Below are 17,532 nucleotides of genomic sequence, written 5' to 3'. Positions count from 1 at the left end.
CTGGACCCACCTGTGCCAGCTCAGAGCTGCTGAGGCGGCTGTCCCCGTCGGCATCCAAGTCTGTGAACAGAGATTCCACCAGCAGGCGCTTCTGGGAGGCAGGGTCCTGTCTGCTGTCCCTGTCTGGGAGCGGCCGCCGGCGGGCCTGGAGCGCCAGAAGGACATTCTTCAGGCGGCCATAGTTGGCCATGGTGCACGGATCATCTAGAAGAGATGAGGAGGTCACTGCCGTGAGGCTTCTCCGCTGGTGGGGAGAGTAACTTCTCCACCCCGCTGGGTGGGGAGTTCTTGGGCATTTACTGTTGGCAGTGTGGGTGCACCTGTGGAGATGGGGCCTGTCTGTCTGCCTGATATTTGCTAAACACAGAACACATGTTTCACAGGACACACAGCTGGGAGCAGCCAGTCGGCTTGTCCTGCAGTATTTACTGAGCACCTACTACATGCCAGACCCAGGGCAACCGCCTGGTGCAGCGGGGAGGCTGGTCTGGGGGAACGCACCCCAGAGCTGTGTGGCCCACGGTAGCTTTAGGAAAGCCGGCCCCAGTTCCATTCTGTAATTGCTCGTCTTTGCCTTAATCCCACCTTAAAGGCTGCTTTGGAACACTTGGCCTCAGAGATGAGGGAATTTGAGTTAATAGGACTAATAAGCCCTGCTTAAGTTAATTAGGTACGTTCCCAAAGCTGGATTACTTCAAAACAAACATGTGTACACAATTCTATGACCAAAACACAAAAGGAAGCTTTAAGAAATGAAAACCGAGGCCTGCAGCCTGGGACTCTTCGTGTTCTCCCCAGGCGTGTTTGCCAGGCAGCTGCAGAACCACGCGGTGTTTTGGCAAATGCGGCCCATGATGCCCTGTGACATGATGTAGCTGACCTTGCTGCTGATGGGCCAACTGGGGTGAACTCCATCCAGGGCTCAGCACATGGCTGAGGCCATGGGGCTGTGAGCAGGGCAAGGTGGTCCCTCTAGGGCCTCCTCCCTACCCACCTGGGGGAGGGAGCCTTTTTGGCTCTTGGCTTCACTGATCCCCGGGGCACGGGCATGGGCTCCTTGTGCCCATCCCACTGAAGGCCCCTGGGCTGCTGGCTGGGGTGGGACTGGTGGGTCTGGGGCTCTTCCCCTTTGTTCCAAGACCATTGGAGGGCACCAGGTAATAGCTAAGTGTTGGGGAGTCAAGAGGAAGCAGTGCTGGAGAGCACTGGCCCGGGAACCCACGGGGTGGGAGTCTGGCTTTGCTGCAGCCTGAATGTGTACCTTGGACACGGTGCCTTGGTGATTTCATCTGTGAGGTGGGGACGACAGGGCCCTCCCCACGGGGCTCTTGGGGGGGTTAAATAAGATGCGCACAGAAAGGGCTCTGTGCTGGCTTGGCACCGAGTCAGGGCCTGTAAAATGATAGCTACTTTCTCTTTCCTGGTTACCAAAACTGCATTTGCTGAGGAGCAACAAACAAGGAAGCTACTTGGTAGGGAAAGGCCGGTGGGGGAGTCTGTCTGTCTGTCTGTCTCCCTTCCTCCCTCCCTCCTTAAACAAGCCTGGGAGGCCCAACCACTTTTTCTTGTGCTTGTGTTTCTAGATTTTCTTCTAATTTGGGGTCAATTGATTCTCGTCAGAAACAGATGTCTGTTACCATTTTCTCCTGCATGTTTATTTAGAAAAAAATCAATTGTTGTGTTCAATATAATCAAATTTATTTGCTCTCTGGGAGTCTCCATGCTGAGAAGAATGGCTCTCCCATAATCCTAACCCGGCTGATATCCCTCTTTGGCCTGGAGGGATACCCATTCCCGGGAGCTCTCAGGGCCGCCGATGCGCAAACCTGTTTCTCACGTCCATAAAGGTGTACAGTGTTGAAGACACTGACCTTGTCCCACGATAAACCCACTCCTGCCCCGGGGGAGATGTGGTGGCCAGCTGGCTTTTTCTTCTTCCTTGGGGCCCGGATAAAAGTCAGTTTGGGGTAAGGGGAAGAAGAGTTTGTCCCAGTATTTCCCTCAGCCTCCAGCAGGCCAGACGGCAGTCCTGGCAAGCAGAGCAGAAGCCAGGATGCGATACAGGAGCAGCATGACTGGGGAGGGAGGTTCCGATGGGAGGGCCCGTGGGGACTGTGCAGAGCCAGGCTCCCTGAGGGAGGGGCAGGCTAGTAGGATGGGCAGATGCGTGTCCTTCCTCGGACCAGGACGGGGCACAGACCTCCCGAGAGCTGCCTGCAGCCCAGGCAGGGCTCCCACGCTGGCAGACTAGGGAAGGCACTGAGGTGGGTCTGTCGGGCAGGCTGCTGCCACCTCTCCAGGCTCTGCTCTGCTCCGCAGCTTCCACCCCTATAGTTCCCTGTGAGTTCAGAGGCTCCTAGCTCCACCCCCCCCACCCCACGCCCGGCACTACCCAGCACACAGCTCCTGGTCGGGAAGGTATGCACATGTCTAGAGATCAACCTGGAGGAAGAGGGTGGGGAGGGCCCAGCTCTCTGGGTCCCTGGCCTTGCCCCCTGCCAAGGCACACACCCGCTGTGCCTTTGCCAGCATGTACTTTCAGATCTGTGCCTGGTGCCGGTGGCACATTGGGACACAACCAATGGAGCTTCCCGTCTTGGACATCAGAGGTGCCCCCAGAGGGGGTGCTCAGGAGGCTGCGGTGGAGGCAGCCTCCCTTGGGGAGGGCTGTCCAGCATAAGCCCCGAAGGATAAAGAACAGGGTGGGAAGACCATGTAGCAGGGAGGACACCTGCAGAAGCAAGCAGCGTAGTGGCTGGAGAAAGCTGGTGTGGAGGGGGCATGAGACAAGGCTGGAGGGAACTGTGGGGTGAGGTGGGATGCCAGGTACTTCCTTTGTCCCTTTGTCCTTACTGAAGGCCCTCACCATGCCTGGAGTGCGTGGGGCCAGAGATGAACCAGGGGGCTCCTGGAAGGGAGTCCTAAATCCTTCTTTGTCCCAGAAGCAGTTGCACGTTCCATTAATCTCAGCCTCAAATAATGAAGCCATTGGCCCAGGTTCCTTAGGTCCTCTAGTGTCCCTACGGCTCTGGGGAGCCATGAACACCGGAGGGAAGATACCCAATGGTGGCATTTCTGCACCCATGGAGTTGGCTATTTTAGTTGAAGTCCCAACCCTCTCACTGGGACACCCTTTGATGCTTCTAGCTCCAGCAAGGATGGTCCTCTGGCAAGCTCTCCCCACCCGAGGCAGGCCTTGGTTTCCAGGGTGCAGAGCCGCCTAGCAAGGCCCCTACGAGTGACAGCTTACCAAGTTCCAGTTGTGTTTTTTCCTTCCCTTCCCCTGGTGTCACCATGGGAGCAGATGGGAGGGGCTCCCCGAGGGGGAACCATGGGCATTTGTGGATCTGCTAGGCCTGGCCTTCTGCTAAAGGCTATCCATGCTGCTGCCAGTTTGAAATAGTTGTCTTATAGAAAAGAAATATGTGTCCATCAAAGAATGTTTGGAAAGCACAGATGAATATAAAGAAAGAAAATCCCTCCCAGTGCTTGGCATGGGCTGGAGCAGAGCCCTCTGTGCCAGGGATGCTGAGCCCCTGGCTGGCATTCATCTGCCTCACAGGCCCCGAGGTCTGGCCCAGGCCACCTCTGCTTTCTGATCTTCCTCTTTCCCTTACTCAGGTTGGACAAGAGAGTGTCAATACTCCAGGGTTGGGTTCTTATCTTTAGACGGGTCATCCCTGACCCCCACCCAGCAAGCCCACACAGGGGATGTGAAGAGGAGGGCATGTGGAAGGACAGACCAGCCACCAGAACATGCTCCTGCCCACGGCTCAGCGTTCACGCCCCCTCCATTTGGAATGCTCTTCACCCAAATCTCTATGGGTCTTACTCTTCACTCTCCTGGCCCCTGAGGAGACATCACTGCTTCTAGCATCTCTGCCCCTATTTGGGGTGGGCCTGGGTCCCAGGGGATGAGAGGGATCACCTGTCTCTGAAGTAGGTCAGAGCCCAGGCTTTATCTTTGGCCCTCTAGACCCTCGGCCCTTTGGAGGGAAGGTCCCTGGAGGGGGCATGGCAGAGGCCTGGGGACCCCAACCCTCTCCCAAGGTCCCCGTCTGTGCTGACTGTGATGATGGTGAGAATTGCAAAGGCCAGTTCTTCCTGGGAGCCCTGCATGAGGGCCGGTTCCTGCTGCCTGTGCAGGTCAGCCTGGAGTAGAATTCAACTTCTCCACTAACCGATCCACAGCTCCTAGGACTTCCAGAGAGAACTCTGGAGAGCAGGATGCTTGCACGTAATGTTGGGGTCTGGGCCTGAGCCGGCTCAGCAGGGACTGCTGAGCTGGGATGTGGAGGGGACCTGTTGTATGCACGAGTGGGATGGACACAGGTTGCCCACAGACATTTCTCTCCATATGCTGAGAAAGTCACTTAAATGTTTCCTCTTAGTGTTGGTGGTTTCCAGGTAAAGAGAGGTTTGTGTCACCAATAAGGGTGGCCTTGACTGGGTCAAAGCCTATCATGAGGCTTGGAGAGTTCCAGGGAGGTCTCCCGAGACCCATAAGCTCACGGAGCTCTGACCACAGCTCTGACCCAGACACACCTGTCTTGGAGCCTTCTCAAAGACTTTCTCCGCCCCCCCCCCTTCTTTCTGCTTTCTTCGGGGCCCAGCTCAGCCTCCTCTGTGGGAAAGCCTTGCTCCTCCCCTTGCACACACAGTACCGCCTCCCTGCCTCCGGCTCTCTACTCTCAGCCCAGTGTGGATCGCTTTTTGTGAGGCCTGTCCTTTTAGGCTGGGATCTGGGCTCCCGCAGAGCAGCCCATGGGGCAAGGACCTAGACTGAGTAGTATGCTTGGAGATGACCCTAAGAAATGCATGGAGGAAGAAGGAAATGAGATCGGAGAGGGGGAAAGCCGACAAAGGGTGGGATGACACTGTGGGCGGATGGAGCCTGGTGCCATGGAACCTTCAAGAGACTGTGTCCAACAGGCCTCCGAGCCGCTCCACCCAGGTGTGAGGGTGCAGGGCACTCTTCCGCCAACATCTGTTCCTTGCTGGCCGAGGATTGCTTCAGGTGCACTACCCACCAGCCCATCCAGTGCTTCTGAACTCCCCACATGAGGACTGAGCACACTCCTGAGGCCTACAGGGCCCTGAGGATGAAGATGTGGGGATCTGAGGTTGGTGCTGTCAGTCAGGGTCATGGGCAGCTATCCCCCAAAGCCACGCACAACCTTGGGGGTTGGCTGAGGGAATCTGGATGGGGTGTTAGCATCTGTCATATCCCCCCCACGGCCCTGCAGGTTCCAGGCAGGCGGGATTGGACTGGACAGTCACATGTGCAGCACTAAGCTGTGAAATGCTTGTTGAGTGAGTTAATCAGGGAATATGGGTGACAACCAAGTCTTAATGGCTTCAGGACAGACTGTCTCGTGAGGAAGCCAGGACAACGGGACCACCCTGTAACAACCTTGCATGTGACTTCATCACAGGCTGCTGATGCCAACCCCATCAATGATGATCATCACAAGGCTGGACAGAGCACTGGACAGGAAGTCAGGAGACCATCTGGTTCTGCCTCGGCTCGCTATGAGACCCAAGGAAAGGTGTTCATTCCCCACCCTTCCCACGTCCACTTGCTCCTGCAGAATGGGGGCAGTAATAATCTCACTATCATCCATGGTCATGACATGAAAGAAAACGTAAAAGGACTCTGCAAAGCCCATGTAGTCAGCCAGGCCTGAGGGGTTCCTGGGATGAGGCAGGCCTAATGTCACAGGGGAGCTGGGGCATGGCTCATTTGTCACTATCCCTTTCATCAATGTCCAGGGCCTGGCACAGGTGGCCACTGACAGAAGATTTCCTTCCCCTTTTCCTACCACCCACAGACACTCCTGCTCTGGGGCCCCTTGGGGAGGGAAGCTTATGTCCCGGTCAGTCTGACAGAGATGAGAAGGCCGAGGCCAGCCACTTTCCTGCCAGCCCGGGGGCCCTCTTTGTGTTGTGGCCACCGGGGCGGCCCTGAGCCCTGGCCCCAGGCTTCCTGCCAATTCAGGTGTGGGGGGCTCCTCCTGCTCCCAGACCAGGCCTGCTTTGGCAGATAAAATATTGATCAGCCTGCTGAGGAGCCCACAGTGTGATCCTATTTTCATGTCAGAACTTGGTAATGAACTACATTTATCAAGCCCATTCTCCATGAGAAAGGTCAGCCACAGATCTAGCTAAGTTGTTATGACACCTCATTAATCTAGTTCCTTCAATAATTGTCCCTCTGTGAAGATTCTAATGTTCTCCCATTCCAGCCACACTCCCTCCCCACCGAGGGAGATTATTATAGCTGGAGCACGGGCACATCCGCATTTAATTTTTTGAGCAAAGAGAGATAGGAAGCAGGTAGCAGCCTCTGGAATTAAATGTCCATCAAAGGAACACTTTTCTAGTGCAGAACAAAGGGAAGCAAGGGAGACATTGTGAATATTCCATTAGCCACCCATGCCCCTGCTGGCCGGGGCCTCAAAGGGACCATCGTCATTCTGAGGCAGGTGAAGCTTCCCGTTCCAGGTGTGGGTAGGGCTGGGGGCTCCAAAGACTCAAGGGAAGCCGGTCTGCGTGATGTGGGCTGGAGGAGACACCACCCAGGCAGTGGGGAGCTCAGATTCTAATGAACAGTGAGGGACAGGCCGTGTGGCCAAGGCCCCCGAGGGAAGCCCGTCCTAGACATAGGAGGCACCTGCAGGCAGGTGAGGGTGTGGGCTGGAGACACCTGGCACCAGGGAGGAGGGGAGAGTGGTGAGGGCGATGTAGGGGCCAGCCTTGGCTGCCTCTCTTCTTCCCTCACCCCCTACCATTCCTTCACCAAGTCCTTTGGCCTCTGTCCCCAACATGCCACCCTGTGTGAAGAGCTCCCCTGTGTGCTGCCCCCATTTCTCTATTGCTATACTCTGTCCAGCCTCACTCTCCATTCCTATCCATTCACGGCTGACTGTTAGGCTGCCCGGCGGGAGTGGAAGCCCCTCAAGGCCAGGGTCTTGCCCTAATGTAGCACATGCCCAGCACCCAGCCCCAGCACCTGCATGCAGAAGGTGCTCACGGAATGCCTGTTGCCTGGGCGACCATGGAACCCTGGGTGGATGGGCACAGCCAGTGGGGTTAGAAAACGGCGGCAGCCCTGCCTGGAGGAGAGGACAATCTTAGCCCCCTTAGCCAGAGTGACTGAGGCCTGGAACTCTGGGGGGTGGAGGAGCTGGGAGCCCATGTCATCTGTCCCCCTAGCGCCTGTGGGAGGAGGTGAGGGGCAGCTCCAGCGGTGGTATGTGAAGCCATGCTCATTGGTGTCCAACATCCAAACTGCCCTGCCCTAGCCAGGGGGCGTGGACCCTCTCTCGTCTACTGGCGTGCCCCCATACCTGCCAGCCCACAGTGGTGGCCCCACAGAATGAAGTCTGGCATGGCCAGCCTGGCAGTGGGGAGCCACAGGGGACTGATGCCCTGCCGGACATGAGGGTGCACAGAGGTGGCCCCTCCAAGTCACCTCGGGGTGGGGGGACACACCCAGCTCCCTCTGGAGCCGGAGGGGGAGCTAATGTAAGTTTCTGCATCCTTATCCTGCCTTTGCTGGTCAGGATAGGCCCAGACAGTGCTGTGAAGAAGCCCAGTGGGTAGGTGGGGGGAACCCATGCCTAGAACAGCAGCTCCGACAGGGAGGTTTGTGGGAGAATTTTGCCACGGCACAGCTTGGGGAAAGGACCAATGCTGTCCTAGGGTTCTGGTCAGTAAGCAAGCACAGAGCTGACGCTGGGGCCCCGCTGTGCTTTCTTCTCAGGTGGCTTGTTGGGGGGGGGTCTCAGTGGGGGGGATCCAAGGCCACTGTGAAGACCACACCCCTGGATGGCCGTCCCTCACTGGGGCAGCCCTGCACTTCAGGAGTCCCCTATAAAGCCCAACTTTACTGGACAGGGGAGCTCAGGACAGATGACTTGACATGAAGGAACTACTCTGCCACTAAACCAGCAATCCTTTCAGGGATGGGTGTGGGCTAAGGGACAGGGAGATGGGAAGGAAGGGAGTGCTGGGGAGAGGGCCGTGGACTGTGCTCGGGGACACCAGCATGTGGGCTGTGGCCTCTCCTTGCCTGAACCACACCCAGGCCATTCCTTCACCAACTGCACGGTGGTCAGTCATACCCTCGAGCCACCCTCACTGGATGCTAGCCCCTCCTGGACCTGGCAGGGTGGCCTGGCCCCTAGGCCTGGATCCAGAGACCCTCATGTGGGAACCCACAGAGGGGCCCAAGGGAGAGACTGGATGTGCCTGTAACCTTGGCTGCTGTTGCATCTGCTCACGGGAAGACTGTCCCCTGACCCCACTCATTGGCAGCCCTACTTCCCACACTGTCCCCAGCCTGCCTGCTAAGTAATGTCACTGACACCCAACAAAGCTGCAACCACCAAAGCAAAAACTTGACTTTGTCGTCTGGCAGCAACATCACGGCTGAGCGTGGCTGTGGTACATGTGTCTGGGTGACGATGTGTCATTTTGAGATCTATTTTGAAATCACTAAGCTGTGCAAAGAGCAAGAAGCATTTTACTCCCAGATCTAATTTATGAGCCGCCATAACTTTACTAGAGTTTAGCTTAAGAGGAACAGATGTTTAAGTCGATGTAAATTCATGAACATTAACTATCTTTCTGCTGCCATTTCTGAGAAAATTCAATTAACAATAAATGCCAAAACCAATGGGTTTATCTGGAAGATAGTCTTTTGCTAAAATGATGTAGTATTGCTTTTGGTGCTGACCAAGCCACAGAGTTCTGAAAATTCTAGGAGAGAGTGAAGCATCTGTGATACACTCTCTTCATAAGCCCAACAAGAACAGGTGTGCCTCAGTCACACCACCTGGTGACCGTGTACTGGCTGGCTCCTGGGGCCCGTAACTGCTGAGCCGAAGGGCCACCCTCAGCCACGTTCAAGCACCCTCGGAGGTCCTCCCACTGTGACCAAAGTTACAGCTACTGGCTACTCCCCTACCTTCCAGAAGCGGGTCCAGAGGCTTTGCTCCCAGGCGCCCCCTTCCTGAAAGGCCCTTTCTCTAAAGCTGACCTTTCCGCCAAAGCCCACCTCTAAGGAAGCTGTGTTTGTTGGCTCCACAACCCACCCCACACTCTCATCTTGTCCTTGTCCCCAGCCTATCTCTTCCTTAGATTGCATTCCAGTGCTTCTGTGTCTGCCGAGTGGAGGTCTTCACTCTCTCTGAGAACCAGGTCACAGCGTCCTGTGGTGGGCATGGGCACTGGCCAGGAGGCACTGTTGAGCTGCTGTCTGCCCACGGTTCAGAGGTGCTCCACTGGCCTCCTGTCCCTGCTGTCCCACCAAGCTCCACCCGGGGCCCCTCCTCACCCATGAGTCCCAATGTCAGAACCAGCAATAGGCTCCCCACACTCATTAGGAGCCCCTCATCCTTTCAGGTCCCAAAGGCTGGCTACCTCATCTGCCAGTGCCATCTGTTCTTTTCCCTGGGTCCCCAGGAGTCTTCCCAGCTGCCTCAGAGCCCACTGCAAAGGGCCCACTTTGGGTCCACAGACAGAGGAAGACCAAGACTCTACATGGCCTTCGGCCCTGCCTGGGCCCAACCTACCCAGCATGCAGACCACGTGGCTCCTTCCACGGTTGCCTTGGCCATGCAGACTGGGCTGGGCCAGTGCAGGGGGAGGCACACGGCTCCACGCAAGCCTGGCCAGGCGCACGCAGCCTCATCTCAATATTTGCCCCGGTATCAGGTAATTGAAATTGACAAAACCACCCAGACCTCTGTGAGATGAATGGTACATCTGCTCATGAATGCTCAGTTGGTGTCGCCGTGCAATCTGCCACCTGACATTTACAATCCTCCTTCCACTCCTATTAGAAGAAGCAAAATTGGTGGGATTCCTGGGAGAGGGATCCACAGACACTTTTTATGGTTGACTGGCGCATCTATCAGGTGGCCCCGGAGTGAAAGAGTAATGTTTGAAAACTTGAATAAATGCGAAACCCCTTCTGGCATGAAGAGCCCAAGTTTGTAGTTTTGTGTTAGCGGGAAACCCATAGGCAACTAGGGACTTAACAAGTCCTGGATTCCTTTTGGAAGGAGGACACAGACTCCCTGCAGACTCTGGCTCTTCCACGGCCCTGTCCCAAGCTCGGCACCTGTGCCCTCCTGCCCCACCTGTCACATGCACCAAGAGGAGGAGCAGGAGTGTGGGATGAGGGGACAGCTACCGGCAACCAGGTGGAGAGCTGCAGCCCACAGCGGAGGAGAGCGTAGGGACCCACCCCTGCCCTCCACCATTCCTTTCATTTTGTTCCTGAGACTCCATCCCCCCAAACATCTAACCCAAGGGTCCTGCTATTGAGTTGGTGAAACTGTAGCATTCGGGAGTCAGTGGTGTCCAGGAATGTCACTGCTTTGAGCCCTGAGCTGCTGTGGTCTTTGAGCAGTGAGGGAGCTGAGGGGGACCTCAGCCCAAGACGCAGCAGGGCCTGTGGCAGTCTCCGGCTCACCGACTGACTGGCCAGGACTGGGCTGCAGGCCGCAGAGTTAGCACTTTGCTCTCCTGTGGCCTCAGGCCCCACTCGGGGAGCTCACTAAGACACCTCTGGAGGGCCAGTGCTGTCCCTAGGAGGCGTGTCCCCAGGAGATCCTCCCTGGGAGGATCTCAGTTCTCACAAAGACTGGGGAGCCTTGGTGGCCCTTAATGAGCGGGACCAGGGAACCTGGGAGCCTGCCATTGTAGCATCTCGTGCACATTTTTGAATGTCCCAGTGGACACTCACTGAAGTGAGGCCCCATAACTGCTCTCTGAGCTGGCAGTCTAACACAACGCTAGTGACAGAGTATTTTGCCCCCGGGGTCTGGCGAGGATTTTCCAAGGAGATACCACGCTGTGTATTGTAAATTTTGTTTACAACCTTATCAAGAGCGGTTCCCCATTTTGGAGCCTTGCACCTCCAAAAGCAACATCATGCAAGTACTCCAAATGTCAACATGACATGCCCGTCCCAGGCTCCCTCTACAGAGACTGTGCTCACAGGATCCCATAGCAAGTGCTGACATCTGACGACTCGGGAGTCAGTATAAGAACCTGGTGTCTAGACATGTAGATACTGAAAGGCATATCTTATTCCTACCACTTTTCTTTCTTTTTTTTTAAAAGAGGTTGAGAGAGAGAGCATGTGCGAGCGTGGAGGGGGGCGGCCAGAGGGAGACGGAGAGAGAATCTTAAGTAGGCTCCCCTTGTGCCAGACATGGGGCTCAACCTCCTGACCCTGAGATCATGACCTGTGCCAAAATCAAGAGTCAAACACTTACCGACTGAGCCACCCAGGTGCCCCCTACTGTTTTTCTTATATTTCTCCTTTATATCCCAGTTTGAATAAGATACATACTCATTTCAAGATGATACAGGGGCTCTGTAAAATATTTGCAATGGAAAGGTGGCTTTGGGTCTGACAGGGTTAAAAAAAAGTGATCTATGTGAATAGCTAGAATCTGTGGTCTTCTTTTTAGCCAGTTTTTTTTTCCATCATCCAAATATATATTATATATATATATATAAATATATATATATTTATAAATATATATATAAATATATATAATGTAAAATATATATAATGTAAAATTTATTATATATATAATATATATATTATATATATAAATATATATATAATATATATATTTATATATATAAATATATATATATTTATAAATATATATATATAAATATATATAATGTAAAATATATATAATGTAAAATTTATTATATTTACCATTTTTAAGTATTCTGTTCTGTGGCATTAAATATATTCACAATTTTGTGTGACTACCAACCTCATCCATGTCCATAATCCTTTCCATCTTGTAAAATTGAAACTCTGTACCCACGAGAAAAGAGACCCCATTCCCGCCTTCCCCAGCTGCTGGCCATCCCCATTCTACTTCCTGTCTCTGTAAGTTTGATGACTGAGGTTATCTCATGCCAGTGGAATCATGCAGTAGCTGTCTTTTTGTCAGTGGCTTATTTCACTTAGCATGGAATCTTCAAGGCTCATCCATGTGGTTGCACGTCAGAATTCCCTTCTTCTGTAAGCTTGAAAAATATCCAGTCTAAGCGTAGACCACACTTTGCTTATCCATTCATCAGTCGATAGACACAGAGTTGCTCTCAGGTTTTAGCTATGATGAGTAGCAGTGCTGTAAACATGCCTGTATTAAATATCTCTTCAAGACCCTGCTTTCAGGCGCCTGGGTGGCTCAGTGGGTTAAAGCCTCTGCCTTCGGCTCAGGTCATGATCCCAGGGTCCTGGGATCGAGCCCCGCATCAGGCTCTCCGCTCAGCGGGGAGCCTGCTTCCCCCTCTCTCTCTGCCTTTCTCTCTGTCTACTTGTGATCTCTGTCTGTCAAATAAATAAATAAAGTCTTTAAAAAAAAAAAAAAAGAAAGAAAAAAAAAAAAAAGACCCTGCTTTCAGTTCTTTGGGGGTATATATCTAGAAGTAGAAGTGCTGGCAATTCTTTTTTTTTTTTTAGGGTTTTATTTATTTCAGAGAGAGAGAGAATGAGTGGGATGATGGACAGAGGGAGAGGGAGAAGCAGGCTCCCCGCTGAGCAGGGAGCCTGATTCAGGACTCAACCCCAGGACCCTAAGATCATGACCTGACCTGAAGGCTGATGCTTAACCGACTGAACCACCCAGGCGCCCTTATTTTTAAATTTTTTAAAAGATTTATTTATTTAAGAGCAAGAGAGCATGTGTGCATGAGTGGGGGAGGGGCAGAGGGAGAGGGAGAGAAACTCCAGCAGACTCCCTGCTGAGCCCAGAGTCCCACACGGCGCTCCATCTCACCTGAGCTGAAATCATGAGTTGGATGCTTAACCGACTGATTCCGGTGCCTCATTCTTAATTTTTTTTTTTTTTTTTTGAGGAACCACCATACCATTTGCCAATGTGGCTGAGCCATCTTCTATTTTCACCAATAGCACACAAAGATTCCAAATTTTCCACAGCCTTGTCAACGTGTATTTTCTGTTTTTTTTATAGGGGCCCTTGCAGAGGGGTAAGGTGGTGGTCTTACCACTTTTGACATTCCTTAGTCCTGAGATTGTTAAGAGAGGGGGAAGAGCGTGGCCCTGTGGGTGCATCATGTGCATGCGTGTACCTGCGTACAGCCCCAGCCCGTGGAGGCCGAGTGCAGGGACATAGAGAGCACAGAGCCACACCCCTGGGCCATGGAGCCTGCCAGGTCCTAGGGAGGCAGTGGAGAGCAGCCGCATCTTGGCACATGCCTCACTGAGGACAGAGGCCTCCTGAAGGCACCACGGGGGCAAGGGCCAGGACCCACCTCCCTTTTACCTCTCTGCAGAAAGATCCCCTTTCTGCAGATCTGGGCTCTCTTCTGAATCTCTTCTTCCAGAATGGCCCTGGGGAGGGCATGAGCACTCTGGGCCAGCAGGAGAGGAGGCTGGGGCCAGGGAGGATTTGGAGCCCCTATCTTGTATGCCTGGCGAGGCCTGTGGTGTTTTTCTCACCATGGTATTGTCTCAGAGGTGTTTGCTCAGACACAGCAATCTTCAGCTTCCGAGCCGAGCCAAAGAGCCACTTAGTTTTAGAGGCAACAAGTACAGATGCTCCCCACTCCGAATGAGGGGTGTGTGGACTGCAAATCAGTGCCCATGAGCAACAGTCTCCAGGAGAGAATTGCTCATATGTTAACACACGCCACATTCCTCCCTGCAGAAGCTTTGCTGGGCTCATAGGGACACTGACTTGAGAAGGAAAGGTATTACAGAGAAACTGCCCGAGAACAGTCTCAGAACACAGGGTGTGCTCTAAGCCGGGGATTCATGCCTTGACATGGGCTTGGCAGGAAATGGCATTGCAGAGAAGAATTACCTGAACAGATTTTGAGACCTGAAATGACTCGGAGAAGTTTTGGAGGTTTGATGATTTATCTGAACCCCTCCGACTTGTGTGACTGACAGTAAATCCCAGGTCAACACGAAACAAAACAAAACTCCACAACAGCTCTGAAGGAAAGCCGTGGTCTTTGGGGGAGAGGCTGGGAAGATTTTCAGCGCTTGAGGTGCTGGGAGGTGAGTGGAAGGTTCCCGGCCTCTGCACTGATGTTCTGGGGATTAGCCACACTGCAAACGCATCACAATTGGGGCGCTCCCTGCGGAGGGAACAGCGGGGACTCATCTCTGTGGAAGTGTCTGAGCCGATGAGCAGGCCGTGGCGGCCGTGGTTCCGTGTCCAGAACCCAGAGCCTGGCCATGCGAGGAGCCAGGGGCCACCAGGGAAGGGTGGGCAGGGGCTCTGAGCAGTCAAGCAGGGTGTGGCTCCTCCGAAGCTCTGAAGGCCCCTCCTCCTGCAGCAAACGGAACTATTCCTGCCACAGCTCAGCCCCCAGCTGGCTGCTCGGTTCCCTCCCCTGCAGCCGGGGCAGCAGTCTGATGGGATGCCGGGGAGGGGCTCTCATCAGATGCACACGTGGGGAGATGGCTTGGCCTTCCTTCTCAGATGCCAAGAATGGCCTTGGTATTGCCTTGTGTGGCACTAAAATGGATTCAGGAGCTTGAAGAGGGCTCAGGACCTGCTGGAGATGGGAGTGACAGTGACCCTACAGGTCTCACCCAAGAAGAACATGTACCACTCAGAGTACCTCCAGGGGCAGACAGGTGGGGCCAGTGGTCCTCAGCTTGAGGCTCTCAGCCCTGAGACCCAAGCCGGGCTGCCACCTGCCTGGCATTTTGTGTGGATGCTCTTTGGGGCCTTTGCTGTTCAAGCTCCCATTCCCTTCCCTTCATGCTAGCCCTCCACGCGTGCAAGGTGACCCCGCGAGCCATAATCACAGAGAGAATAGACTGCTCTGTAGCAGGAGGAGAGGGAGAAATAGTGCCCCGATGTGAGGGGCTCTTCCCACCAGCTGTCTAGGCTCAGGAGCCCAGGGTTTGGGCTGATCCTCTCAACCCGTGCCTGGAAAAACAGGGCTCCACAAAGATGGGGATTTCTAGGGACTCCAAATGAGAGGAGTGACTGGCAACCACTTTCCATGGCCAGTGTCCCTTCAGAGGGCCAGAGCCGCACTCAGTGAGGGCATTTCCATGTGCCCCAGAGAGGTCAGATGGAGGGTGGCGTCTGAGCTTGATAGGAAAGAAAATCTAGAAAGATCCTCATTGTAGGGTGATCTTCAGGGCCCTCAGACACAGAGCCACCAGAGAACAGCTGTTCCTGGGGGGAGGGTGGAGCAGCTGGACCCCAGCCTGAGCTCAAGGGGCCTTCAGTGCCCCATGGCTGGCCTCTGGGGCAAAACAGGGCCTGAGGGCCAACAGAGCTCTATTTTCTATGCCACTAATAATTTTTACCACTCCCATTCAAAAGTCTCTTCTCCTTTCAGCATAGAGTCTAGAATGGTCCAAGTTCCAAGCTGACATTGCAACCATACTCTTCAACTCTTAGGAAGTTGCTTTCCATTCCAAGGGCTGTGCTCGCATGACAGTCGGCCTGTGTCTTCCACGTGGATGGGGTCATTTTCTCCCGCACTCATCTGGAGCTTTTCTGAACCCTCTGGCCTACGTCTCTCTTCCGTGGTGTCCCCCCCTCTTCTTGGGGCCTCCTCCAAGTGACACTGTTGGCTTTAGCCACCTCTATGATTTGTCACGTCCTCTCCTCTTCCAACAGGCAACCTGAGCGGCAGTTACATTTGTGTGGGGGATGTGAATGGGGCAGGAGGGTGGTGGTTCTTGGTGCCCTAGCTGGCTGTAAGATATGTCCTCTCTGAAAATTCGTTGAACTATACACTTATGATTTATTCATTTTCTCTGTGCGTTATACTTGAATAATATGCTTATTCATTTATTTAGAGCCTGAGCGAGGATGGGGAGAGGGAGAGAGAGAATCTCAAGCAGACTCTGTACTCAGAGTAGAATCTGATGTGGGGCTCGATCTCATGGCCCTGAGACCACGACTTGAGCAGAAGTGAAGAGTCAGATGCTTAACCCACTGAGCTACCAGGCACCCCCATAACATGCTTATGTACCAGAGGCAATCTGGCATCCTCAACAGCTGAAAGCTATCTGTTGCTTTGGGTAGGAGCTTTGTCCTTGGCGAGGCCCAGGCTAGCATCCATGGAGGAGGGAGTGGCGTGCCTGGGAGTGGTTCACAGGAGAGGGTCACCGACATGGAGTAGCAGTCGCTTCTCTGGTCCCTCTGGTCAATAAAACATCCTTTGGCCAGACCCCATGTTGTCCATCTTCCCTGGAGCTATTGCTTCTTAGTTCAGGCCTGGGTGTCTGGGGAGGTGGATGGATGTGGGGCAGGCTTTGCTGAGCAGCCTTAGGGGAAGGAATGGAAGAGGCTGAGGGTTAGGAGGTCCCCACTGTCCTGGGGCATCCTACGTGGCCCCATGCTGAGCTCCCGAGATGTATCTGGTGCACGCTCACCCCACAGCTAACCCTGGCAGGCTCTGTGGGTGTGGCTCGGAAACGCCCTCCCATGGAACACTGCCCCACTTCATAGGCCTGGCTGGGGGTTGGTGGCCCTTGGAGAGGAGGTATTGGTGTGGGGGCGGCTGCCCAGGTGCTGTTCTTGGTGCGGGTTTGCTATAGGCCCTGGCACCAGAGGGGTCCTCCTTGGAGCCCTAAGGGATCAGAGCCAGTTAGTAAGGCCCGAGGAGCATCTCACAGACCATGCCCTGGCCTGTTCTGCCCCAGTCTGCCCCTCCTGGGCTTCCAAGGTTGTGAGGACTGAAATGAGGGTTCAGGCCCAGGTGCAACTCAACCTCCACAGCCCCGGCTGTTTGGCTTATGTGATGCAGAAATGGGCATCGGGTGGTCACCTGCTCAGAGGGGACAAGATGGACCCTTGTGCAGCCATACCTCTCAGTCCTATATGTCTGGGCAGTCAAGCTGGATGGCAGGGTTGGGCCTGCAGGCCTTGCAGCCAGTCCCCTCCTTCTGAAGCACTCTCCTGGGCAGTGTCCTCACCTACCCTTCTGGGCACAGCTCAGTTCCCCACTCCTAGAAAGCCACCCCCCCCCCCTTGCTGTGGCAATCAGGATCTAGACCTCGCACTTGATTTTCAGCATTAACTGCTCTCTGGTGCTAAGTTGCTTTCCAGCATGTGATGCATAGCCATGAAACAGCTGGGGCCTGCTGTGTCAGAGCAGGGATGTCAGGGACAGGGAGCATGGGCACCCTTCCTGCAGTTACCATCCCCACCACATCCATGCCCAGACTCAGGCTTGACGGCTGGGGACAGACTTGTTGATCCTAGGCAACATGACTTTCAGATAATTCACACTGAAGGAGCAGAAGGCACTTTACTCCACAACAGGAGATAATTTATAACTCGTCTGAAACACCTGGATTGGCAGAGACAGCGACTCTGGAGCTCACCCTGCTCTGTGAACTCATGAACACGTGGATTACCACCAGGCTTAGCATAACTGTAGATCTCAGGATGAACACAGGCCACAGAGGCACGGGTCAAAGAACTCTGAACCCTGGCTGCTTGCTGGCAGCCCCCACTGTCTGGAGGCTCCAGAAAGCCCAAT

The 17,532-nt window shown here is 54.1% G+C and overlaps 1 protein-coding gene across 2 annotated transcripts in view; it reads right to left on the bottom strand.

The window, feature by feature from the left end:
• The window catches only part of FSTL4 (follistatin like 4), a 407,996-nt gene that overhangs the window by 122,465 nt on the left and 267,999 nt on the right, over window positions 1-17,532 (bottom strand). For both annotated transcript variants that reach the window (XM_080804096.1, XM_080804095.1), the window contains exon 5: window positions 11-204. In XM_080804096.1, coding sequence (XP_080660222.1) covers window positions 11-204 — 194 coding nt within the window. The remainder of the gene's footprint in view (window positions 1-10; window positions 205-17,532) is intronic.

This window comes from Martes martes (genome assembly GCF_963455335.1).
Source record: "Martes martes genome assembly, chromosome: 5".
Taxonomy (NCBI): domain Eukaryota; kingdom Metazoa; phylum Chordata; class Mammalia; order Carnivora; family Mustelidae; genus Martes; species Martes martes.
The sequence above is the reverse complement of the archived record's forward strand: the minus strand, read 5'-3'. Positions and strand labels throughout refer to the sequence as shown.